This window comes from Pagrus major, chromosome 22 (genome assembly GCF_040436345.1).
Source record: "Pagrus major chromosome 22, Pma_NU_1.0".
NCBI classification, from domain to species: domain Eukaryota; kingdom Metazoa; phylum Chordata; class Actinopteri; order Spariformes; family Sparidae; genus Pagrus; species Pagrus major.
Genome location: NC_133236.1, coordinates 24839296 through 24866908, shown reverse-complemented (window position 1 = coordinate 24866908; position 27613 = coordinate 24839296). Strand labels below are relative to the sequence as shown.

At 41.1% G+C, this 27613-nt stretch overlaps 1 protein-coding gene across 2 annotated transcripts; it reads left to right on the top strand.

The window, feature by feature from the left end:
- The first annotated feature begins 879 nt into the window (after nucleotides 1–879).
- ppp2r5cb (protein phosphatase 2, regulatory subunit B', gamma b) lies at nucleotides 880–25915 on the top strand. 2 transcript variants are annotated; one of them, XM_073492734.1, is made up of 16 exons: nucleotides 880–946; nucleotides 1489–1548; nucleotides 5299–5461; nucleotides 16839–17038; nucleotides 20204–20314; nucleotides 20430–20522; nucleotides 20648–20778; nucleotides 20875–20934; nucleotides 21122–21230; nucleotides 21336–21389; nucleotides 21655–21825; nucleotides 21948–22075; nucleotides 22173–22274; nucleotides 22546–22618; nucleotides 22882–22998; nucleotides 24086–25915. In XM_073492734.1, exons 1-16 carry the CDS (start codon nucleotides 920–922, stop codon nucleotides 24218–24220), a joined length of 1734 nt encoding a protein of 577 aa, XP_073348835.1. In that variant the 5' UTR covers nucleotides 880–919; the 3' UTR covers nucleotides 24221–25915. The 2 variants fall into 2 exon arrangements, with proteins under 2 accessions (XP_073348835.1, XP_073348837.1); XM_073492736.1 differs by lacking the exons at nucleotides 880–946; nucleotides 1489–1548; nucleotides 5299–5461 and adding an exon at nucleotides 12021–12202.
- The last annotated feature ends 1698 nt before the right edge of the window (nucleotides 25916–27613 follow it).

The window sequence follows — 27613 nt, the reverse complement described above, 5'->3', positions numbered from 1 at the left end:
GTGTCTGTTTCATTGTAGCCCTCAGGAATCTTGCAAAAAAAGTGTCACCCACTAGATCATCCAAACAGGACTGACAATAGTCTGTGAAGGGGTAATATAAAAATGACAATGCAATGGCAGAAAATTAAAATTGCTTGCAAGAAGACAGAAAGAGAAAACCAAAACAAAACAAACGACTAAAAAATGAGAAAGTATATGAAAGTCACAATGTGCACAGAAAATAAGGTCCTAACGCTCACGCTGGCATCTTCAAATTGTCTGTTTTGTGCAGTCCAACAGTGTAAAATCCAGATATTTACATATAAAAAGCCTGGACCAGAGACTTTTTGACATTTCTGCTGAAAAAATGACTCCAAACACAATATAAAAATGACAATGCAATGGCAGAAAATTAAAATTGCTTGCAAGAAGACAGAAAGAGAAAACCAAAACAAAACAAACGACTAAAAAATAAGAAAGTATATGAAAGTCACAATGTGCACAGAAAATAAGGTCCTAACGCCCACGCTGGCATCTTCAAATTGTCTGTTTTGTGCAGTCCAACGGTGTAAAATCCAGATATTTACATATAAAAAGCCTGGACCAGAGACTTTTTGACATTTTTTGCTGAAAAAATGACTCCAAACACACTCAGGCTTATGAATTGTACGCTTTTTTCCCCCCCAGCTGATCATAATGATGCCTGCTGCCGTGTAATCATGTGTTGTAATAGCCGCCTCTCACCGGCAGGGGGCTCCCGACGTCCCCCCGCGATGACGCTCGCTGCGTCAGTCTGAGCCGTTGGGGTCAGCTGACGGACAGCAGCCAATCACAGGCCGAGCCCGGGCCGGAGCCGCCTTACGGTGCGGTGCCCTGAGAGTTGTCAAGGTTTTGATTGTGGAGTATTCGAGAGGGGAGCAAGGGCGGCTACGCGTGTACAATGCCGAATAAAACGAAAAAGGACAAGGTGAGTCGGAGAAAAAAGGTTACGACGGCTGAAAGCAAAGTTTGCGTGAGGCGCATTTCAGTGTGTTTTTATCAATAAACCGGTCTTGCGAGAAGACATTGAGCAAAGAGCGCAGTGTCCCATCACGTTAACGTTAGCCAACCAGCAATAATCACCAGCTAGCCGCTACCCTGCCAACATGTTAGCGCTTGGTACGCTGTGCTCTTTTATTTTAAAAGCGTTATCAAAAGATACGTTAGATTATTAATGAGTGCTTTCCCTGACAGTGTAAATGTAAGGACATTTGTCTTTTTTAATAAAGCTGAAAGCCGGGGTCGTATGAATGCGATTGATTTTTGAAGTAACGTTTGCTAGCTAGCAGCAGACCTGCCAGTGTATTCAAACAGGAGTGTGAGACTGGGTGGGCAGGCGTGCTATATTTAGCAAGGATTCTTCCACGGCTGCATTCATTGATAGACTGCTCACTGGTGTTGTCAACCTACTTATGTGGTTAATGTCCCAGTTGACTTCAGTGCTTCAACTTTTTTTTTTCTTCCTTTCAGGAGACCCCTAAGTCTGGCAAAGTGGGCAAGAGTGGAGGGCAAGAGAATACAGAGCATGAGGTAGGCTCACAGTAAACCACCTGCAAGACAGTAGGACTTTGTCTCACACAAGTTCAAATGCCACTGATAATACAAGTGTTTGAAAGAGGGCTGCCTTATCAGTGGCAATGCCGAATCTACGCCGCTCAACCCCTGCACTATCAGTGTCCATTGCTGTCCATTGCTGTCCTTTGCAGTGATTCAGGGGAAGGTCTGTGAAAAAGGATTCTCAGATGGGATGAGATCATGCCCTTAAAATCAGTAAACTACTCTTACGTTTGATGGAAAATCTTGGTGATTTAAAAATATTGTATCACGTTGTTTACCCTGTCTGATACACTCTTTTATAGATACTCGGTATATCATGTGAATCACAGTTTATAAATATCACAGGAGGTGGCTGTGAAATCTGAAATGCACCATAATAACCCCCGCTATGTATAGAGCTTATGTTGGTAATTTTCACTGTAACAGGTCAGCATGGTGTTGATACGACTATGGTATTTCTATAGGCTGTAGTGCCTTTGTAGCAGATTTGTGATATTGGGTTATATATATATATAAAATGAACTTGACTATTAAAGCAGGCCCTCACATGGAGGACAGAAAACCTCCTGTGGAGTGGGAGGAGAAAGGCTTGCTTGATGTAGACCTCATGATTCTTTGAACATACTTCTTGCGGCCACATTTTGTCACAGAGCAAGCAATATTGGTTTTTGATCCTCCATAGCTTTCTCGACTTCTGTCACATAAAAGTCATCAAGATTTGCCCACACACCACTCGGGTTCAGAGAGTGGTTAGATGTGCAAGTATACCCTGCTCCTGATGTCTTGTAGCAGCTGTAATCCTGTGTAGTGAGAACCAAATCACAGCTTGAGGCATTTGATGTACTCGCTTGATTGAGGAGTCGGTTGTGCAAAGCTACCATCAGTGAAATTGTGGCTGAACTCCTCTAAATCAGAATCTCATGAACACACTGTGCTGTGGATCTTTGGTTGCTGTCTTCTGTTGGTGTATAGAGCATTCATTGACAGGACTGGGTTGTACCTGGCTCATGGTTGCCCTTCTCATGACTCGCACTGCAGTTTGTTGATAACCTGGTGCTAAATTACTTGCAGATGACATCAGTTTATGGCACCAGCCATACAATCAGTTGCGTTCACAGAGGTTTCTTTCTGATACTGCTGCCATGTCCATGTCGTAATATTTTGCATAGGGCTGCACAATCAACCGAAATGTAACCGTAATTGCAATATGCCCAAATGCAATATCCAAATTGCAAAGACTGTGCTGTTCTGTTGTTGTGTCACGCTGCAGAGACTCAGTGGCCTATAGATGTTGTTCTCCAAAGGTAATAAAACACATTTGTTTGGTACAGACCCGAACAAATGTCACATCCTCATGATTTTAATTCTTAATGAGTGAATATGAAAATTGTAATTGTAAAAATGATCATTCCCACTAATCTTGAATCATATCGCAGTCATAACATCTGTCAAAATGATCACAGTATAATTTTATTTAACCATATTTTGCAGCCCTGTTTTTGCAACATGTGGATAAAATGCCTATATTGAATAAAATCTTAAAGATACAATGAAGATAGTATGATAAAAATGTATGCCTACTGTACTAACTACTCGTAAACCAGGGGACAGATGATATTACACTAATATGAGACTTTAAACTTAACATGAAGCAATCAAAATATAGTTCCAAGGACATTTCTTCTCATACCTACAAGAAGACGATGTATAAAATGTTGCAAGGAGAATATACTCATGAAAAACATGTGAACAAATTCCAGTCTACAGGATTGGCGCCTCAGAAATTACCATCTGTCATAAACTCTGCATCTCAAGGCAGGAATTTCTCATGAGATTGCCAGAAAAAACTTTTATGAAAAGCTATTGCACTCAGTTTTTGGAACCTGTCAAGGTGTATAATGAAATGTTGAAAAAATGGTAACACATCTGGGAAAGCCAAAAGCCTTCAGCCAATATTAAAAACCGTTTAACGTTGTGTTTGTCCTGTAATAACACAGACATCTGGCGGAAATCATTATGTAACGTTATTGCACTGCATGGTCATGTACAGCATTTGTAAAAGAGAACTAGGGCATTCATTGGGACCAGGTGCACAGTATGGTCTCAAACACTATTCTCATGATTTTTCCTCTCTTCCATTATAAAATACATCTGTTAACAGATTCTACAAACAACAGATCAGACTTCTTCCATGACCTTTCTAATCACCATATCGAAACATCACTGAACCATTATGGAGAGATTTCCACTTCCTTTATCCTTTTGAAGACCTTTTTATTTCAGGTCTGCTATGACAGCTGACAGCAAAAGTTGCCCCCCCCTCTCCTTACACGTCATTCAATATTCATATTGTAAGGGCTGGTCACCACCTGTTTGTATTATAGTGGCTGTTGAAATACACTGTCCCATTTATTGTTATTAGAAATCTGCGCTTGAAGTTATTCCCTTTAAGACAATAGTGTATATTTTTAGAGATGTACAGGCACATTTCCCTTACCAAGAATAATACTAACCCTGCATGGATGTTTTGTTATTGATGTGCTTGAAGTTACACAAGTTTGCAGATCGATGCATAGACTGGTGTACGTACTTGTGTATATAGATATGTTCCTCCGCTGTTGATCTTCTAAATTCATTTTTTCGTCAAACTGTGGTTTCCGCCTCCCACCCATCTTTTGTTGGATAATGTCAAGCATGAGCAGCAATCGATATTTCTGATGTGTGTCAGCAGCCTTTTAGCAGATCTACTCTTGCACCAGCCGTGTGACAGATTGAAATCGCTGCAAGCTGTTGTTGTTACCCCCACCCTTCCTTTTGTCTCATATATACGGTAAACAGACGTGTTTGAGACTGAAGGAAACATTTATATATATATAGGAAGGCTTCATTTGCTTTTTGGCAAACATCAGTGATTTACATTCAAATCGGTAAAATTAGAGAATCATAGATGACAAATGTAAATGTAGCTTAATGATCAAACAAGTAAAGGACTAAATTCCTATCTTTGTATGACATGAATATGTAATCCAGTTCGTAATGGAGGGCAGCTCAGCTTTATTTCCCACTTCCCTCGACAGCTTGGTAGTGGCCCAACTCCTAAGCTCCCATCTTGTAGCGCTGCAGACTGTGGCCAACTTCATCTGGGTCTTAAATGAATTTTAATAATTCCCCGGTGACTCGGACTGACACAGCTCCATAGGTGCATCTGGTGAAGTAAGCCCTGTGCCATCAGGTGTGTGTTGATGAATGGATCCCAGCAGGCAGGTGGGACCAGCTGTGAGAAACTTGCCACATTCAGTTGATCCCACATCAGGATTATATCCAGCTCTACAAACCCGTCTGGGTTTCTTAAGTCTACTGAGACGCAGCTTTGTGGCTTTATGAGTGGATAAGAAAATCACAATGGTTTGTTTTTTCAATGTGAACTTGAAGAGTCCCAAGATAAGTGTACTGTTTTTTTATATATATATATATATATAGTACCACCATTGGATAAAGTGTAGTTTATGACCTTAGTAATGCATGACGCTGTTTTCGTGGCGATATACCTTATAGAATAAAAAGGTCCCATCTAGTGTATGGCGGTTAAGCTACTCGGCTAGCGTTGACATGCAGGCAGTTTTATCAGAGTCCTCCTTGAACTTTCGTTCACACCCAGTGCACCACATGTGCTTGCTCTGCCTCAGTGTCACTAATGTGGGTGTTTTTCTCTTGTTTCGGCAGAGCTCTAACAGGAAGACTGGCAACAGTGTTCCCCCCACCACTCAGCTGCTAAAAGGGAAGCAGCCAGGTTCCCAGACACCTGTCAAAAAGGACAAGAGGCAGAGCTCCTCTCGCTTCAGCCTGAGCAACAACAGGGAGCTACAGAAGCTGCCTGCTTTCAAAGGTATTTACTGATACAATAACTAAATCCTGTCATCTAATCACATAATCATCTCACTGCCCAGTGCTCTCAGTTTTGGAGTTGTTGCGTATACATGAAAAGTATATACATGCAAGCACCGTTAGTAGAGCTGCTGTTTCCAGGCTGGAAGGGTCTGTACTTTATTTAGGAGTTGTAGACAAACAACCATTTTGTGGGCAAAAAAATGAATGTAAAATGTTTTGAAGCTTTAATTCAAGACTCAACAAATCGCCCAGAAGCTATATATAGGGCAGAGTTTTCCTTTAGGCATGCGGGGTAAGGAGTCCCTGTAATCTTGACACAGGTAAGTGCAGGCTTCACAGATATGCATACTTACAGCTACGCAGTCAGTTATTTACTCACTCTTTCCAAGCTGTGATACATATGAACATCCCCTGCTGCATCATTCTCATTTTAATACCAAGCTGAGCATGACATTATGCAATACATGGAAACAAACAGAGGACATACATGGCATGGACTTTGCGCTGGATTTAACCCAAGCGTCTATATTTAGTGGTAATCCAGAGATAAAGCTTTAATTCCATGGTCCTTGTGTTTCAGGATGTTGCCAATGACCAGCAATGTCTGGCAGGCATTCTTCTATTCCTCCTCTCTTTCCCCCATGTAGAACGTAAACTGGTCGGTCTTTGCAGATATATATCGATGTTTAATGTCAGAGCTCGGTGCCAGGATAGCACCAGATGGAAAAGCGAGAGATTGACGCTGTCGTTAGGCCCCTGGGCACATTATCCATGCATGTTTCTGTATATGCATGCATGAATAAACACACAAACAGGTTGTCCCCTGCCTTTTCCCAGCACTCAAAAATTAATTATATAACTTGGCGGTGCAGCCTAAATTGTATTGAATGTGATCTCACTGTTTCATAAGGTGAACAGTTGCAAACATGCACAAGCATCAGTACATGGTGTTTTTCTGTGACAAGAATAGGAAAACTAAACACAAAACAGTGTTATAATTAGGGCTGCAACTAATTATTAGTCATTATCATTAATTATAATGTTCATTATTGATTAATCTGCTTTTTATTATTATGATTTTGTCTTTAACAATTAAAAGTTAAGTCTATAAAATGTCAAAAAGTTGTTAAAAAATGCTTCCTAGAGGCCAAAGTGACATCTTGAAATGGCTTTTTTTGTCCTCAACAGTCCAAAACCAAAAGACTCTTCTTTCACTATCATACATGACAAAGAAAAGCAGCAAACCTTCACATTTAATAAGCTGGAACCAGCAGATGTTTGACATTCTTGCTTGAAAAATGACTGAAACGATAAATCCATTATTGTAATAGTTTGCAACTAATTTTCTTTTGATCGATTAATCGACTAACTGTGCAGCTTGGCATGTACATCGGAACATAAGATGTGCCAACTCCCCATTTAAAGAGAGTAAAATACACCATTGGAAAGACCTGACCTTTTTCAATACAGACTTTGCTGTTTGCCACTGATGTAAATGCCTTAAAATTATCTTCTTTTTTTTTTTTTTGTCTTTAGAAAAGAGTCGCTTTGTTTTTCCTCGCTCTTAAGTCTGAATACCCTACTTGCAGTGATCATCTTGTTACAACACTTTAGAGCAAAGGCAGCATTCCTTTTCAGGGAGAATTTGCAAATGTTACTTCATTCTTTGGAAGACTTTGCTTATGGGACAAAGTGTCACTATCTGTGACTAAAGGAGACAGCAGCTGCTGTGTTATTGTGTGCCATTTGCTCCCCAACCAGTTGTTTCCGTAGGATAAGACTTTATTGACTCACAAAGGAGTTGTTCCTACCAATAAATATACCTGCGTCTTTATCTTGGTTAGCCATTAATTTTGTACTCTGCCAAGAAACCAATGACTTAATTTCTGATAAAAAAGCTGCTCATTTCCCAGACCAATGAATGCTTTGATAACATTCTGCAAAACATTATCCCACAGTGGCCCGGTAGATGTTATCACTTAGTCCTGTCCAAACATGCTCCTCGCTTGGCCTCTTTTCTCTCCAGGCATGTTCACCACCTCCCGATGGAAACACATGTCTTAGAGGCTGTCCTGCAGAGCCACAAGGCTGAGGCGAGACTAAAAATCCGTGACCAGAAGCAGCCTCTTTCCCATGAACTCCCCCCCAGAAAGCAGTTGTGTTTTTTGGGACTCAAGAGCACTTTTTACACTGTCCTAGCATTTGTATATGCTAGCGTGGCAGTTTTGAAGACGTACATAACAGGAGATGAATGCTCCACTTGGGCCTGTTTATTTCATTGTGGTTTCGTTTCAAGTGTAAACGTATTTGCCAAAAAGCCCAGAACAACAACAGTTGTCGCCTCTGTATGTGTTCTCTAGTAAAGCAAGAGCTATCCTGCATGAAGCGTCTGTCTCACAGGGTTTGTCGCCATCTGCTGGGTAGAGTATCACATTTTTTAGTTACTGTAACGTCGGTTAACTGGGACAAACATTTCAGTAGCCAGACGGTCATGTAATTTAACTTACCCTGAATATTTTAGCAGTGGAAAACAAATGGAAAAAGGGATTCTAATCAATGAATTTAAGTGTTTTTGCAGTCAAAGGCGTTTTGTCTGTGTTAAAGTTTAACAAGCCAAGTAATGCAAGTCATAGAAAGGATCTGCAAAATTTTGGAACAACTTATATTTCGTGCAGCACACATTTATTTTGAAGTTTTTGGATAAACCACAGTGATTATTCAATCCACTGGACTGGGAAGAGAGGGATACTAAAGGAAACATGGGGAAACAATTCCCATCAGTTACTACAGAAGTTAGATTACTTTCCATAGAAACATTACAGAGTCTCTGTAATATTGTTTGCTTTAAACAGTGAGCGTACTAGTATTGTGTTTGCGTAACGTGTGTTAGACTTATATGTGTGGTTGACACATGCAGAACCAAGAATGCTCAGTTTCTTAACAGCCAGGTCTTGCAGGGTAGCAAGGCTTGAAATGACACTGAAACTCACGCTAATATGTTTTTTTTACCATGGTTGGCAGGATGCAAAAGGGCAAGGCAGGATTCAGGGAAGGGTTTCCTGTCCCACTCCTGCAGGTGGTGGAGGAAAAGACTCCCACACCTCATGAGAGAGACTTCCCTGGTCAAACACTTCATAGAAACATAGAAAAATAACTCAGGTTGATGAAGCTGTAATATCTTGTAATGTTTTGGCATGACTCTGCTACTTTAAAGTAAAAGTCTCTAGTGTTAGAAAGCAATCAAATAAAGAAATGTTGAAGTAATATTGAAGTAAATAGTGTCTCAAATGCAAACACATTTTGTGCTTGAACTGCAATCGAATGTTTGTGCCCACAACTGTTCATTATACCCTTTGGTAAACATCCGGTATGCACTGTATATATCCTACAATAACAATTACTGTCATGCTATAAAAATATTTGAAAACAACAGTTCTCAATATGTGCGAAAGGAAATTGGCAACTTTTCATATAATTATTATAAACTGTTCCTCAGTAATGTTACACAATTTTAATCGCAGCATTTATGGTTGCGTGTGTTCAGCTTACAGTCATGCAGCCACAGTCTGTTTCCACTTTTCCAACATTTGTGATAAACCTCCCAATATAATGGCAGCGGAGATTCTGAACTGTGCATATTTGCAGTCTTTATGTGAAAGAAATACAGAGCAGCCATAATAAACGTGGCTTGGATTTGAATAGATCACTTTGTGAATTGATCTAGCATATAGATAAAGCTGTTTCTGTCATTGGAAGCTGCTTAAGGGGAAAATTAAGTTCCGCTGCTGTTAAAAGAGCCTCAGCTGTATAGATTTAAGCCTTAAGTGCTTATTAAAGAGGAATCATGACACTGAAGATCAGCAGACCTATGAATGAACCACTTTAACTGGCCTGCTGCTATCAATGATGACTTATGAGAAAGCTCTGCTATAACACGAGCCAGCATGCTCTCCATCTCATCCAGGAGCAGACTCATGATGCCTCACAAGTTCGCTGTCTTTCCACCAACAGAAATAGCACAGACAGTAAAAATGCTCAAGCCTGTCGAATGCATGTGCCAAAGAAGCGTTTGGAGAGTATTTGTAACAAGTGGGTGTGTTTGGCGTTGTCTTGTCTTGGTCAGAACAACAGATCTTCTGATGGGAGGTTGCCTCATGACTAGGGAACAGAATGGCAAGAAAGAGCCCTTTATACGCTCAGACTAGACCCTGCTGCTGAAATACCCCAATATTGTATATATTAGGACCGGACAGACTTGATGTTAGAGTTCTGTCACACTGGATCGTTGTGCTTGGGATTCAGTCCCTTTTTCTGCCTTGTAGCCTAGCTGAAGACATTCAAGGTTGCTGACTTTGCTGACAAACACAAATAGTTGGTTAACAGTTTGCAGCCAGTGTTGCAGAAGCAAACACCAGTCAAACCAGAAACCTCAAAGAGTTTGATTAGGGAGCAAACACAGAGAAATCAATCATCCTGGGTTATATTTTTGTTCTGAGTAAGCTTACTAGCTAGAGTTGACTAACATGATATTTTTCCTTACATTTTACCAAATACACAATTTTGAGAAATCACCTGTTAGCTGATGTCGCCCCTCTATCTGATGATCAGAAATTAAAAGACCAGCACAGATACATAAGTGAGATCTTAAGTCATCCAGTTGCACAAAATCAAGCTGTGATCGTGACAATCTTTGAGGAACAATGTAAACTTTTTTTCTGCAATCAGTCAAATACATTACAACACTAAAACACCACCACTCAGAAAGAGACGGGGACACATACGACTAAATGCAAACAGACCATTGAAATTAGGTGCTTTTGTCAAACATGACGTCCCGACTTGAACCACACAAACACCTCCTGCACCTCTAAAGCAGAAGTACAAACCCGCAGGGAGGAGCTGTGACACGGTATTATGTGTTGAAACAGCTGTGCTTCTAAAAAACCCTGCAATGAATGCATTTACACAGATTACACATGACATAAAGTAAATGTAGATAAGTATTTTGACTTAAAAACACACCTCTTTGATTTTGAAACTATGGCAAAGTTGCCCAACTAAGTTGAACCAAAGTTTGTTGCCTCTTGTTTTTTTTGGCATGTCAAACCCATACAAAGGAGACTTTAATATGATTATAATGGCAAGACTTGTCCTTTCAAATACTAAGCGTGCTTGTTATTAATTTAGTTGTTAGCATGTCACATTTTATAATCTTGACTGGCACTGACATTCATGAGGAGTAAAAAAATAATTGTCTAGTTTGAAATGTGCAAATGTGTATAAAAGTGCAAACTGTGAGACTTTGTATTTCACAAAAAGGAAGCATATACTCAGGTTAGTATGCTACACAAGCTCTGTTCACATAAAAAAGTGTGTGGATTGTCTTTGGTACAAAATGCTAATCCTCATGGGGTAAGAAAAAGTGCACAGGAAATGGCTTTTTGCTTAGTAGTGTCTCGTTTGCTCTTTTTTTATGGAGTGCCCCTCCTAGAATGTGTGATAGTGCAGCAAGCACTGATTACAAATTTGGGACTGTAGGTTATCCTACTCCAAAATGCAATGAACACCCCCTGCTTTGCATTTGCACGGTTTTGCATGGTTCTTAGTCGGGCCAAACGTGTGTGTATGTGTCTGTACGTATGATCCTTGCAGCATGATGACACACAGTGCACAGAGGGATTGGTGATTGTATATGTCGTGATTGTGGGTGGATGAACACTATTACTCAACCTTTCTACCCTGATTGCGAGAAATAATTATCTTATTGTTGCTTGATTTGCTGCAAAGGGGATTGTTTAATCATACTTAGTTTGTGATGATGGTTTTAGTGTCGTCGCCACCGTAGATGTGCTCTCTTCCCACAAAGCTTTACAGTGCAGGGTTTTGCTGCTGAGGCAGACAGAGTGCTGCTCGCTACATATGCACATCCTGTCTTGCTCACATTGAGACTTCCTGCCTTCCTGTTTCTCATACACATACACCTGGGCTCAGGCTGTGGTCCTGGAGAGCCATCTGTCACGCAAAAACTCGCACACAAAGACAGCACACGTATACAAAGGGCTTTTGTCTGACAGTGTTAAACAGTCTCCTGTCATGTACAAACCTCGCCCTATGGTGTGTCCTTTTTAAGGCATTGAACTCCAGTAATTCATTCATTATGCTGGTTGTGGTGTTGCGGTTTGTTGTTGTCATGTTAGGTTGTGAATGAGAAATGAGTAGTGTCACTTTACCTGTCCTCTCATTCACAGAGGCTACATGTTGTATATTGTATATTTCCTGGCCTTATTCTTGCATGTTGTAAATATAACGGGTTAAACTGGAGTCTGTTTGTAGTTTTGTGCTTCAAAACTCTTGACAGATGTAGCTGCTCTCTGCTCCAATCACAGTAACAGTCCCACCCCTTTCCCCCCAGCCCACCAGCCAATCCCTTCCCTCATGTTTATGTATTCTGACAGCCAGCCCCATGTGATTGCAGCCAGCCAACCGGGCGGCTGTAGGGAGGTATGACATCACTAACTAGCTGGTTCCCTCCAGCAGCAGGGGAGCTTCATTTTCTGCTCCGAGTGTTCGTGCTAAAATGGAGGCTGGCTCCTCGCCTTAGCCTGGGCTGCCCTCTTCTCCCCTCGCTCCTGCCTCAGCTCACTGATGTTGGCATGTACTAGAGCCGCCAGTGGGATGGTTCTGGATGCACCGAGCTCCAATGGGCCTTTCCAGCCTGTGGCCCTCATGCATTTTAGAGGTGAGAATAGGAAATTTGCCTCCTCTGCTTGTTCTGTGTTTCTGTGTTTTCAAGGGGGAAATGAGCAAAAATTGTTGCAATATACTTTGGATTTTTGCACAAGAAAATAATTGTGTCAGAGGACTTTTCTAAAAGTTGCTGTGAGAGAGTGAGAGCATTTATCCTCCTAGTGCTGGTGGCAGGAGTATTTTTGGAGGAGGAAGCGGGGGATTGTGTTTGTATGTCAATGAGGAAGGGTTCTGCCAAGACAGTGCATAGCTAAGCTTGAGTCAGGGAGGGAGGGCGAGGAGAGAGTGAGAAGGAGTGCTAGTTTTGAGTCTCCCATCCCCCCATCAAGGCTGCTGATGTCATAGGAAGTGAGGTCAAAGCTTGTTGTCAGTGTGTGCTTTTGTATTGTATTGTATATGTGGTGTCAGCTGACACACGTGCAAGCTGAAATGCTCCGCACGTTGTTGTTGAATCTCCTGTTGGCTTCTGAAGACCGAGCCTGAAGCTGGGACCTTCAGCAAGTCTCCAGCTTGTAAAACGGAAACCGACTCTAGACGCAGGCTAAGAGTGAGCGTATAGTGCATATAGTGTAACAAATTCAATGCTAATGTTTCTTCATCAGTTTCTCTGCAACCAACTTCTCTCCAGAAACAGATGTGACCATGTACATTCATCACGTAGCCGTTCTCCTATCTGTTCGTCGCATGCTGTGACTTGCGAAGGCATTCTTTTGGTAAAATTGTAGGCATAATCAAAGCCACATAATTACATATAGCTACCTGTCCTAATTTGCACCGGTTGGCATATGTCCACATTAACACAGCGTATGTTCAAAATAATTAAAGGTGTTGCCAGTTTATTAATCAGTTAATTATATATTCACCAGCTGTTATTGCAGGACTTGGGATTGGGAGTATTTTGTTTCCACGACCGGTTTCCTGTGAGCATGCTGGAGTCTTTAGATGAGTAAAGGTTATTTGCCCATCCATGCAGAGAGGCCTGTGTGTGAAGTCTGCAGTTGCACAGCATGTCTCTTAATATTTTAGGCCTGTTCAGAAACCCTAGTGCTGTTGTGTAACAGGAGCTGGTAGACCTCTTGGTACTCAGCGTTTGATGAGATGAGGTGCTTATGGATGGCCCTAAGTTTCAGTTCATTAGTTACAGGCACAGATCTTTCAGGTGCTGGTGAATTCAACCTAAAATCAGTCGGCACACTTGGAGTATTTAACTTAATAAACTTGAAGACTTCCAAAAACATTTAGCTTTTGAACAGATGAACTTGGGTCGCCACAGTTAAAGGACTGAACATGTTTGTTCTTGTTGTTTATTTAGATAAATACTAAGAGATTTGTTTGCACCTTGTCTTTTTCCTTGTCTAAAATGAAAAGGTCTTAATACCTCTTATAGATATTGTACCTGCCAGACCTGTAGCAGGGAAACAGTAAGCGACAATAACCGACACAGAAGGTGGTGACAAGTATTCTTTTTATATTGCAGCTTCACAGTTTAAAATGGCAGCTTGTTGGAGAGGAAGACAGAGCAAAGAAAATACTCAGCTGTGTCTTACCTAAACACAGTGTTGAAACAAAAACAGATCCCCATTAGGGTTCTCCACGGATGTGGTAGCCAAAGCTCAGGGGTGAAGCAAATTGCCAGCTGTTCGACCTTTGATGCGGTTGATTAGATCTTGTTTGTGGCCAAAACTTTGGATGAAGGGAATAAAGTATGATGTTACTGCAAAGCTACTTACAGACTTGTCACTACTCTCAACTCAGTCTGAATATAGACTCAAAAATGTTTTGTATTCAGCTGGCTGGACTCCAGGTTTCAAGGTACGGCACAAGATGGCCCTAAAGGCTGATGTACACTTGAAGAACAAGTTGTACGATTCCTTATCCACAACCTCAGGAAACCCAGGTTTTGAATATGTTTTTATGAGGGCTCATTTTGGGGGAATTATAAAACAGAAGTATTTATGGGTTCAAGAAATCAATACATAGGATTGAGAGAAGAAAATCCTGCATGTACAGGTAGCACACAGGTAGCTGCATTTTGTGTTTGTGTGTTGAATACCAGCTGTGACTCAGAAACATGGAGGTGGAGGGAAAGTCCGTCTGTTAGTGCTGTCAGTCTCAGGTGTGGGAGTGTGCGCAACCTACTGTACTTGATCTCTTAGAATTAACTTATTATTTTTCTTGGCATTAACTCTGATGTTTGTACCAGTGCCTCTACATGCTGTAGAGGCCATAGTCACAAGAGAGATGTGTAGAAAATACTGCAAATTAATGATTAAACATTACACAAGTTTTGAGTTTTGAGGAGTATATCAGCTGGCAGATAAAATGTCTAGTGAACGATTTAAAAAAAACAAAAAAAAACAGCTCAATATTCTGGTTGCTAAAAGGGAGATTATATAAACGATGGAAATGTGGCAAAATGTTACTTAAAAAGATGTCAGAAAAACTAAGGCCATTTTCTGTTCAGAGTGTTCCTACGTATGCAAGTCGTATGTGTTAGTCTGTTTCCTGTTGTGAGAAAGTACCTCGACAAACCTGTCAACTGCTTTGTGGGTTCACAGAATCAGTATGGAGGTTGTTTTTTTCATTCATTTTTTATCACTTATCTGGAATCGGAGTTTCACAGTATTGTGATTCATGTCTAAGGTGCAAAACTTTTCATTCAGGCCGAAACTAGTTGTTACTATCTGATGTTGCCAACTTGCTTGTTGACATGCAAGTTGTCAGGACTGTTTCTGATATAATCAACCTGATTTTGTTTTTTTGGGTTAGGGTTTGGCTTGATTACCGTTTTTATCATAAGAGCAGTTTCTTCTAATTTTGTGTTCTTTGTGGTTTGGTTTTATGGATGTGTTTTGTAGGAACATCTTGGACAAGGATAAAGCTGTGTTTTATGTGAAACCTGTTGCATTCCTTACCAAATTCCCAATATGTTTCTTTTTCTGTTTAGTTTACGACGACGTAATGGCACCAAATGGCTTCCAACACCTCTGCATTTCTACCTTTTATATTAAGTGTTGTAGAAAGTGCTGACTTATCGGTGTTGGGTATTCTCCTGACTCCCAGCTGGTATTATCCGTGAGGTCAGTTTGGCTGACACATCTCTTGGCCGCAGCTGATGGGCACAACAAATCGGCAGCATATGATTCCAGTGTAACAACAGCAGCAGCAGCAGCTTGCATACATCTTTGATTAGGAGCGGCCGGTCACCCCCTGGTCCAAAGTCCCATCTCTGCCTGTGGTCACCATGGTGATGTGCAGTACACATGCAGATTGTTAATGGGGAGACGAGACTGACTCATAAATCACAAGCTGGGATGAACAAACCCATGCTGCCCGATAGGTAGGATTTAATAGGTGGCATTTAGTGTTAAGGCATAAATCCAAACGTTGGACAAAAATGAATGAGCACCATTGCACCTGTTTTTGGTTTAGTGTGCTTTTTGTAGATGTGGAATCTGACCAACTGTGGCTAAATGATTTGCAGGAGAAGCTGTTTGTCCATTGTCATTGCTTACAGGGTGATACTGACATTTGTCTGTGTGAAAGTACAGTAGTTATACCCTTGGTGAAAGCAATGTGTCCCATTGCAGAACCTAGAGCATGACAGAGTGTATTTTACTACTATTGATTATAGTAATGGTGTCTTATCTGGTCTTCCCAAAAAGCCATAAATCAGTAACACCTGATTTAAAGCAAACAAAATGGCCATGTTTACCTGCAGGTCTAGCACAGCTCTGAAGCTCTTTTACTTGTTAATAAAGCACTACGTGGCCCTAACGCTTCTTTGGGAGCAGACTTGTAATTGCAGAACAAAAACCCCTCTGCTGATTCTGCATTTAGCTCCTGTGCTCCGCGCTTATGTTGAGGGCTCCTGAAAGTTGCCATAATGAGCAGAAAACATACCTTAATGAGCAGTTCTATATTTTAATGCTTGTCCTATTTGATAATAACGTTTACTTGATTGATTAATTGATGGTGCATCATATTGCGAAAAAGTGTTTTGGATGATTGGTGCTAATCATTGATTTATTTGAGGCAGCTGTTGTAAGAGGATAATGCATGCACGCTGGCACAGAATGGAGGCTGGCTCATTGACAGTGAGTGTGCAGAAGCTACAAAAATGTGTAATGATTTTTAAATTGCAAGCTAATGATTATACACACACACACAGGTGTGGCTTAATTTTCCTGGAGGTAGACTTAGAGCCTCTGCAAGATTGATGTGGTGTGACGCTGTCTTTAAAAGGCTTCATTATTGATTTATGAAATCTTTAAATGCAGTCTCTACATGTCACCACACGAACTCCACAGCAGCAAATTAGGGCTGTGCTGAACCTTAGAGACCGTAAATCTTTGGGACAAGTTATCACTGACTGTGAAAGAGGGGATGGTGGGAGAAAAAAATGACTTTGAACAATGATTTTTGGGACTAATTACCAATCATTATCAACATTTACCTTTTTCCGGTATCACCTGGTCCAGTTTTGGATTACTTTATTCCAGCATCTGGCTTGTATAGTGTTACTTTCTGTGTTTTAAAGATAAGCTGTGTAACCTGTTTCCTGATAAATCTTCACACATAATGGCAGACCTGTCGATTTCAACCGTCTTTCTGTTTCTGTCTTGCAGATGTTCCCCCTGCAGAGCAGGAGAAGTTGTTCATCCAGAAGTTGCGGCAGTGCTGCGTCTTGTTCGATTTCGTCTCGGACCCACTGAGTGATCTAAAATGGAAGGAGGTGAAACGGGCGGCGCTAAGCGAGATGGTGGAGTACATCACCCACAACAGAAACGTCATCACAGAACCCATCTACCCAGAGGTGGTTCACATGGTCAGTATTTAGAGGCATTGAACTACAGACTTGGTCATTAGTGTTCGCATCCAACCAGGTTAACAGTCATTAATATTATGTTATTTTAAGCTCTCAGACATTTCTTAAATGCTCAGTATGTAATTTCGGCTGTGAGGCAGTGATTCCCACAGAATGCCCATGTGATGTAGTGTTGACTTTGATTTCACCAAGGACTACATTTAAAAGCTTTTATTAAGTTCCTTCAAAGTCTTCACTACATAGGCTATATTATGTGAGAGTGGACAGACATGGATGTCAACTTCAACTTGACTGGCGTGCAGATGCATACAACCGCAGGGCGGCGATAATAGTTTTATGAAATAAGCCTACAGTATTAAGCTTCATAAAGCAAATCATGCCTTTCTCGTGTGTCTGGCTCAGATAAGTGTAGCAGCACAGCAGGTCGTTAAGGTTTAAGAATGGTCGCCTACATTAGCTCCTGAGTTGTCATGTCACTGAGGTGAGAAGGATTTTCTTTCATTGTCTGTAAAGCTCTATGACGCAGTCTTGTGAATAAGGCTCTGCTGTTTATCACTGAATGCATGTGACCATGAAGAGCCATTTGACACAGTAGAATGTAGTTATTGCTTTTATATTCAATTAGCCTCCGTATGAGGATCTGCTATTTGTTAAGGCACTTATTTCTTCCCCATGGGAAAAGAATCTACTGTGGTTTCAACTGGCAGCAATACTTAATGCTTTAGACCCATTTTGTCTGTTCTTTTTGGCTCTTTAGTTAGTCGTAGAAGTTTATGTGTATAGCTTTGTTAGCTTACTTAGCTAGCCTCTTGTCCATGAGTAGATGCACATTTCCTTCATAAAGAACATAGTTCCAATGTGAAACTGCACACAGATCTGTGAGTAATCTTGAGTAATCAGGTCATGATTTCTGGAAAGAGGTATTGCTTTTTGAGTTTTTCAAATTTCTGGCGCTTTTAGCACCACAAGCCAGTGCCATCCAGTTTCAGACTTCCTTCTGGCAAATGTCTCCGAAACTCAGCAACTCATACTAAAACAATCTAAATGGATCGAAAGCACTGCGGCTAAGTGGAAAAATTGTTTTGATCCTCTGGGTGAACTGTCCCTTCAACATAAATGAGGTCACGAAACCTACAGTAAATTGCCTGTAACTCCTACCTATGCAGATCTCAACCTGTTCATTCTTTTGGGCTGTATTCAGCGTGCTATCATTGAGCTCCTACTGTATATTTATTAGAGTCGTGCTCCTCTGAGGTTGTGGCCTGGATGTGTTCATGGTGCCAGGTTTGCTTTCCCAAGCCAAATTAAAAAGCCTTTGATGTTAATCAAAGCCCTGCCTCAATGCCACATGGTAAACTGCAGGTGATCAAGGTGCAAATGTACCCCCATCCTCCTTGTCGTGGCTTCATTTGATCAGCAGAAAATGCAACAGAGCTGCCAAATCAGCATTAAAATATACTCGTATTCCTTGCAGCCCCTTTCCTCTGCCAAAGAGAGACAAAGACTCTTTGAAGTCCACTGCTGGCTTTCATCATCAAAGTATGGAGATTGACACGACAAACTCGTTTACAGCAATAAAGAGTGTATTCTCATGTTAAGGCTGTATGTATTATTTTCCCCCATAAGCCCTTGTTCTTTCAGGCCATGTTTGATGCCTTGGTGTTCAGGCTTTAGAACAATATTTTAACAGACCTTTGGATGACACGACAGCGGTTGTTCCATTAGACCCATTCTCTGTGGAGGGAAGTAAGAAATGGTTTCTGCTAAGAATATAAACATGATGGTGAGTGAGTGTGTTTCAACCTTTGGTCGACTGCACTCTGGAGGGACTATCTGAAGTGTGCTGCCTATAAAACGAGAATAGGCTGAAAGGGAAAATGGATGGATGCTCCCAGTTTGGGGGATTGAATTGCCATTGAAACAGGCTGCTATCTCAGAAAAGCATATGGCACAAATGTTCATTCATTCTTTTTCATAAAGAAAATAAAAGATTTTCTCATTTAACATTTTGAAGGCAGATTATGAAGTTGGGTTAACATAATGGAAATCCATTTGGCGAACCGTATTCCTGTTGGTTAGTGTCTTGGAACAGTTGTAGGCAGTGGAGTACTGGAAATCATTTTTCGGTTGAAATAAGCGAAGTTGTTTCTCAAAACTGAAGATAAACCAGTTTGCAGGGGCTATGTAATCTTGCACAAGTGTTTTTCATGTATTTGCACTGTAATCGACAGTACAATAGCCAGTGAACTGTATCTCACTCTTAAAGTTTGTGTTGGCATGGCATTGCTGTAGCAAAGAATGTTCTCCTCTTCAGATTTTAGCATCAACTCCCCTAAAGCTCTGTTGATTTATTTCTTGTAATAGTGTGGCACAAGTTACTGATTGTAAATAACCTTGTTTGCTTGTCAGACACTCTGGCTGATGGATCGCCGAGTCTCCCCATCAGCTTCATTATTTCAGCCGTCAGATCTGTTTTAGAAGCAAACATTTAATCAGTGGCAGGTAGACAAATTTAACAGCCAGAGCTTTTGTTCACCGAGGTTTGGCAATAGCAACTGTGTTTTTTCTTCAGCCTGGCTAAATGCTGCATAAAAGGTTATTGTAGTGTGTGCATTGTGGGTAAAAAGGAGTGTTTACTAAAACACACACCAGTGATGCTCAGTCACCTGTTGACCATCCTATGTAAATACTGCTTCCAGTGAGTACATTCTGTTTCTGTTGAGGCCGTGTCTTCTTCAGATCACAGATATTATCTGTGCACCAGAATTAAGTTTGACTTGTTTTCTGCAGTGTCAGGCAAGCGTCATCTAAAACTTAATTACAGTTCAAATTAGGTAATTTTTCTCCATTTATTCTGACTTTCTTCTATCTGCTTTAATCAACTAAACTCCACACTGAGTCTTATTTGGTACAAAGCTAATGCTGAACTTTAAATGTTAAATCACAGTCAGTACAGTGAAATGACTTGCTTTTTCTGCCTTATCAGGCACACTCAGCCTTTCCATACCAGAGTTGGAAGAGAATTTGACACTTCCTTTTGTTGTCACGGATTCCATCTCAATATTTTTTCAGATTTTGTATTGTTTAAACAAACTAAATCTGTAATTGACACCTGTGCTGGCAGTTGAAGCATGGTATCATGCCTGTTTCTGTTTTATTCCCCAGTTTGCTGTGAATATGTTCAGGACGTTGCCGCCATCATCCAACCCCACGGGTGCCGAGTTCGACCCAGAGGAAGATGAGCCCACGCTAGAGGCAGCATGGCCACATCTACAGGTAAACAGCACACACACAGAGTTACACAGACGCACTGAGACAACAGTCTTGCTTCTTCACTGTAAACTGATGAGAGTATATTAAAGTCTTATAACCTCTGCTCTTCCTTCCTCAGCTCGTCTATGAATTCTTCCTACGGTTCTTAGAGTCACCAGACTTTCAACCAAACATAGCCAAAAAGTATATTGACCAGAAGTTTGTAATGCAGGTGAGCATATACTGATACTTTTGTGTGCATTTTGTTGATGATTGAGTGTATCTCTTTATAGAGCTTTGTACTTGGTGCTCAGTTGTATTTGTAATTCTTAGTAACCCTGTTTTTTCTGCGTGCAGCTCTTAGATCTGTTTGACAGTGAAGACCCCAGGGAAAGAGATTTTTTAAAGACCACTCTTCATCGCATCTATGGAAAGTTCCTGGGCCTGCGAGCGTACATTAGGAAACAGATTAATAACATATTTTATAGGTGAGTGAGGTACATTAGTGACACATCGGCGCCTGTTGTCCTTGTGACTAATGTGTTGTGTTTTGTTAAATGTAACCCTGTGCTGCTGTTTTGTAGGTTCATTTATGAGACTGAACACCATAATGGAATAGCAGAATTACTGGAAATATTAGGCAGGTAAGATATTTTTGAGAGGTGCACCCATAAAACATTTCAGATGTTTACGGTTCATGGTGTCCTTTTGTTTTTTGTGGTTCATTTCCATTAATGTTTTTTCAGTAGTAGAATGATTGTCTCTGGAGTCCATTAGTTTTACGTACAACTCGAGCACACATTGATCTAATGAACGCTTTTCTTTTCACAGCATAATCAATGGATTTGCATTACCACTGAAAGAAGAGCACAAGATATTCCTGCTGAAAGTTCTGCTGCCATTACACAAAGTCAAGTCTCTGAGTGTATATCACCCACAGGTAACCCCTTAAATATTGTTATACTTTAAGCAATAAACAAAATCTTCTCACATCAGTGTTTACAGTGCTGCAGTGTTGAAACATTATGTCTGGTTTCTCCCTCAGCTGGCCTACTGCGTGGTACAGTTCTTAGAGAAGGATAGCACCCTCACAGAACCGGTAAGATACGATTTATTAACGGGGTTGTGCCGTTAATATTGTCGATTGAATTATCCTTCAATATCCTGTCTGCTCAAGATCAGTTAGTTAGCTCATTGCCAAAGTCTGGTTTTCCAAATTTCCTTCGTAGACTAGACTTGCAATGTGATCTGTCAAGTACAAATTATTTCTTCAGGATTGCGTTGTTCAATATTAGTCGGACAAATTAGATGTCCGTACAATCTTCTTTTTCTTTTTTAATGAGCCTTGTTTCCTTTGTGTGCAGACGGTAATGGCTTTGTTAAAGTACTGGCCGAAGACACACAGTCCAAAAGAGGTGATGTTCCTCAATGAACTGGAGGAGATCCTAGACGTCATTGAGCCTTCGGAGTTCGTCAAAGTCATGGAGCCCCTCTTCAGACAGTTGGCCAAGTGTGTGTCCAGCCCTCACTTTCAGGTCTGACATCATCCTGGTACACAATTACATGTGGTTTAGTTTGTTCTGCACGTGTTTCTTTTCTTTCCCACATCTAATGTCGTCTCTGTAATGTAACACTGCTGTAAACTATCCTAAACTAGGTAGCAGAACGAGCTCTGTACTACTGGAACAATGAGTACATCATGAGTCTGATCAGTGACAACGCCGCCAAGATCCTACCCATCATGTTCCCATCTCTCTACCGCAACTCCAAGACCCACTGGAACAAGTGAGTCACCACCCGGGCCGTCCCTCAGGTCTATCTTTGTGTTTCTCTACCAAGTCCGTAAATTAAGTGACCCGTGGTAATCATTGTCTGTGTGCAGGACGATCCATGGGTTGATCTACAATGCTCTGAAACTCTTCATGGAGATGAACCAGAAGCTGTTCGACGACTGCACCCAACAGTTCAGGGCAGAGAAAAGCAAGTAAGTGACGACTGAGACGTCAAAAATCCGAGTTTTGCTGCGGAGCTACAGCTCTCGTGGTCTTCTTACACAGTCACTAACGTCATAGAAAACGTCGCACAAACATCATTAGAAATGGAAAAAATGACTACGCAGGCGAGTCATTTAGAAAAGTAAACTGGGCCATAAATGCTTTAAACATAACAGATTCATGACGTCAGTGTGTCTTTGTGTAAATATTTCCTCTTGATGCCGTCTCTAATGGTTTTGTCTGTTTTGTTGGGTTTTTCAGAGAGAAAGCCAAATGGAAAGAGAGAGAAGAAGCGTGGATTAAGATCGAGAATCTTGCAAAGTCAAACCCACAGGTGAGCAAAGAGATTTTAACCTAGTAATATATTAATACTGACATCTTCCGACTGACTGATGCTTCAGTAACTGTAATCTTTCACGACAATTTTATGCTTCTGTTATTACAACGAAAATCCATTATACCGAGGCCTTTGAATGCAACAAAGCTCCATATATGTCCAAATGGTCCAAAATGAGTGTGAAATGTAATCATCTCTTAAAATTGGTTAAGTATTTAAAGTCAAGGCAGGAGTTCATGAGTACGGTTCTCTCTGTACAGTTTCTGATGATGATCGACTCGGGAGGTCCAGACGGTCTGATGGACATGGAGACAGACGGACCGCTGCTAGATGACGTCAACGCGCTAAAAAAATCAATGGAGGAGGAAGCCACACAGGTTAGGAGTGAATGTGTGTATAGTGTAGTATAGCAGTGAATATTGGGGTGTAAAACGCCTTGTGTTTTTTTCTTAACTGATGCTTCTCAGTTCTGTATCTTATATGTTTTACTATATGTTTTATATTGAGAAGCACTTTGTAAGTTTGTTTTTTGAAAGGTCCTATTTCAATAAAGAAAAAACATGTCTTTTTAGAACAATTCAGTCAGATCCAGATGTGTCACTAAGGCTGCACATCGACTTTGGGAATCATGTGACCCATATCTGCTTTAAATAATCATCTTGACAGAAGAAATTATTTATAGGATGGAGTGAAGCAGACTGTGCCTGGTTATAAGAACCACTACTACAGACAGTAAAAACTAAATGATACCTAAGTTACTGTTTGACCTATGAACACAGTTAAACATCTGAATGTAACACCTTCAGACAGGGCCAAACAATACAAACATGTAGATGGTACACCAGGAAAACTGACTTTTTTGTTTGATTAATGCCTGAGTGGTCGACATAATGTCTGTAAAGGACACTGGGCTGCTTTTTATAAGTTGTACATTAACTCAAAGGCATGAGGCAGCTTCCAATCTTCTTCTATGAAAAGGCAAGCCTGCCTGAGATCCACAGGCATGGAGTTCCTGGGGCCCGGACAGAAAAAGCCTGGTCACCATTGGTGGCGAGTCAAGATCTTGGAAAACCATGAATAAGGCCCTGCCAGAAGACCTCAGGCAGCATTCAGGCTCATAGGGAGTTAGAAAATCAGATTTAGGCAGGAGTCGGACCATTCAAGCAGTAGAATCTGAAAATCAATTCACAAACTCTTATCAGTGAAGGGCAGCAAAGGTCGGTGTAATGTGGTCGCTTCTCTTAGTACATGTTAAAAGCCTGTCATGCAGGCTTTGGAAGAGACAAACACGTTGATGTTTTTGTTATGTGCTTGTTAAAAGTGTGAGAGCAGAGTGCTTGTAGATGTGGATGTCCAGACTTTTCTGTTCACCTTTGCAGACAAGCTACTGTAAAGTGAAATGACAGTTGTGAAGGGTTGAAGTGTGTGTTGGTGCTGAATGTTCTGTTATCTCCTTATGTCCAGATCCAAAGAGACCAGCGTAGAGAGCGCCCGTTGATGCGGAGGAAATCAGAACTCCCCAAGGACATCTGCACCGTCACGGCCTTGGAGTTGCACCGGAGGGCAGAGGAAATGCTGACAACTCACGACGGCCACTAAGAGACCACCCCAGATCCCCCGTAAACCAGCAGCAGCAGCATCCACCACACAGGCCCCCAGAGGCCAGCACAACAACACGACTCTGGTATCTCAGTCCAGCCCAGCACAACACAGAACTGAAAACAGTCCCAGCTCCACCTGACACAGAAAATGTCTAAAGCCGCACATCTTAGCCTGGTTCGGCTTTTTTTCCCGGCACAGGCGGTGTTCGGTCACCACCCCCGCACACTCTGGTTGTTGTCCAGCGGAGATGTCCGTGGTGCTGGACAGCCCTGCATGACCGCAACATGCACCGTGCCCTGATCTTCACCCAAGATACTGTAGTGTCTCCTTTCCCTCCCTCGTTTTTCTCTTCTCCTGTCCTCTCAACTGTTTATTTCGGGGTGCTGTGCTGCCCCCTTCTGGTCATTTCTCTCAGGTGTTCTGTTCTGTGTGTGTGTGTGTGTGTGCGTGTGTGTGTGAGCAGTTCTCTTCTTGCCTCTTCTTTATAGATGTCAGGTGCTTGTACAAATAATATGAGCCCCACACATTAACCTCCACATAGGACGTCTCCGGTGTCATTTTTAAACAAAACATCGATGAGATAAACTCCATTTGTTTCTATATATTTCATATTTTTCTCATAACATTTAAACAAGACAGCTGTTTAAACAAGACGGCTGTTTATATTTTTTCCTACGTAGTATATCAGGAGCTCCTCTCAGAGTCGAACACACTCGCTGTTCTGTTTGGAGCTTGCTATTTTTTTTCCTCACTTCATTTTCCATTAGCTGTGAAGATTCATTGATCGCTCTGTTAATCAGGACGGGGTCATCTGGGACTCCCAGTAGAGTGTGTCTGGATTAAAAGCATCACAACATCAAACAGTGCTGGCCTGACCTGATGGAGGTCCAGGTTCTGGGGTTTTTTAACGGATTCGATGCCAACTGCTCCTTTCTTAAAAAACGACCCTCTTAAATGTGTAGGCAATAAGTTCACACAGGTGGCAGTGTGCGTCGGCAGCTCAAACAATGGTCAGAGAGTTTATTCCAGGTTTAGATCCATTTGATCGGTCAGCGGGATTAGCCTTGCCGCGACAGTTACATGAGAGGGGATTGTGGGATTTATTTTTGGTTTGCCCGATGCATCCAGCAGTTGTAGGAGTGTGTCGAACATGGTCATTAGCATTCAGTACAAGCCGCTGTCATTCATATGTGAGGCTTACGAGAGGTCAGAGAAATGTAGTCGCTCGTCTGGGGTTTCCACAGTGTCGCGTCGAGAGAAGTCAAACAGGGGCAGAAACTGCTGATAGCGCCGATCGCTTTTTTCTACTCTTCTCAAGCAAGACCCTTTTGTTTATAAAACACTTGTTCGAGTTTAGACCGCTTCATAGGTGAGGTATGTTTGGTTTGAAGAGGTCAAACATTAAGCCTTTCTTTTCACAGTGCCTTTTATAGTCTAAGGGGATATTTGCTCAACTGAGAATCGAGTAGTAGCATAAAATATAATGCCAGGTATGTTAAAAGACAGTCGTAACATTGGTTTCCAAAAACAGATGCGTTTCAAGTCCGTACTTGACACACTTCCAGACGCTTGGACTCCAGCACATGCCTTGTCGAAGCTACAAAGTCGATTTTTTTTTCGTAGTCGGAGGCTAGAGAGGAGAAGCAAATGAAGCACTTCCTGATAAAACTTGAAAGAAAATAGAAACACAACTGAAAAAAAAAAAAAAAGTAAAGAATTGAAATCCGTGATGCTGTCTGTCTTGGTGTGTGGGTTCACCTCCCCTGGGTGCCTGTCGATGAGAGCACAGGAGAGGAAATCGCCTCCCATCGTGACTTTTTGTCCCATTCCGCTTAAGAGTCGTACCATTGTTTGACCCCTTCTGCCCAGACCTGCACACTGGCTGTAACCCCTCCCTTACCACCCTGCAGGGCTCGTTATTTGGACACGTGTTTGATCTGCTTCTGGATGCTTGCAAGTTGTTTTTGTTGTGGTTTTTATTCTTCCTTTGCCTGCAGAACCTCCCTATCAGTGTTTCAACTGAATGTGCAAATTGTAAATAATACTGCAGTCGCGTTGTTTCGTTCTCTCCATGTTTGTCTCGAAGAACAACTTTCACCACAGGCCTTTACAAAACTCCTTCAGTTATCCACATCGTCTGATTGCTGGTTGTCCCTTTGGTGACTGTTGTTCTTCTCGAAATGGCTTTAATATTGGCTTCTTTGGAGCTCTCTTCGTTTTACATAAGCTTTGTTTTCTTTTTCTCTGAAAAGAATGAAGTGTCCTTTAGTATATGTCTCATACTAAATGGCTTCATCTAATATTGTACATATAATGTACTTTTATTTTATGTTATAACTATTATTACATGGTAGATTTCATCTTTTGTACAAATCACCCAGTGTACAGAATACAGAGGTTATTAGCAACTGCAGACAGTTGGTATGTGGCACAGACTTCAACACATGTGACTATTTACATTTAGAAACCGTATATAGAATTTGGATAGTTTTTTATCTATTTGTAATCCGACATCTTTTCCGTTTTTTTGTTTTTCATCTCCAGACATGTGTTGAGATTCTACATACATGAGCTTTTTGTGTGTGCTTTTAACCAAATCTCCAGTGGTGTACATCTATCTATATACAGCAAATAAAGAGAACATGTGAGTTTTATATTTTCATCCTAAAAAAAACTGTTCTGCGAGTCATCATTGGTCACATTCGAGTGTTATAAAACACTAAAAGATGTATTGATATGTCATGATACTTCCACCTATGAGGCTGATGATGGTAACCAACACACACAACCACACACTCTGTAAAAAAACTGACTTATCAAAGTCAAGTCTGAAATAAACAAAAGTGACTTAACATCCACATGCTCACTCATAGATACCAACCACCTACTTATGCCTGATTTCAGGCTCTATGCATTATTCCCTGAGAAGTAAATTAAAAAAATGTTAAAGAGAGTGAGAGAACATTCCTGGATCCGTTGCTTGTATACTGATCCGCGGCAAAAATTAATGGGGTCTATTCTGGGCCGGACCATCCTCCATCGTTTCATGGACATCAGTTCTGTAGTTATTATAAAATCCTGCTGACACGGACATGGGTGAGAGGTAACTACAAGATAACTTGACTGTGCTTTAAATATAAAAACAAATTTGCACCATTTTACATTAAATGAGCAAATCATGCATTCATTGCATTCAATGCAACATGTCACATAAAACAAAATGAAAACTTTAAGAAATGAACCAAATTTCCTAATCCCAATAAATATGAATTGTACTGACCTGTGTGGATTTTGACCAATTTAAATATAAATGCAGTCCTTTGCTGCCACCTGCTGGACAAACTTGTTAAACATACAACATCCATGAAAGCCAGATGATTCATCGCAAGA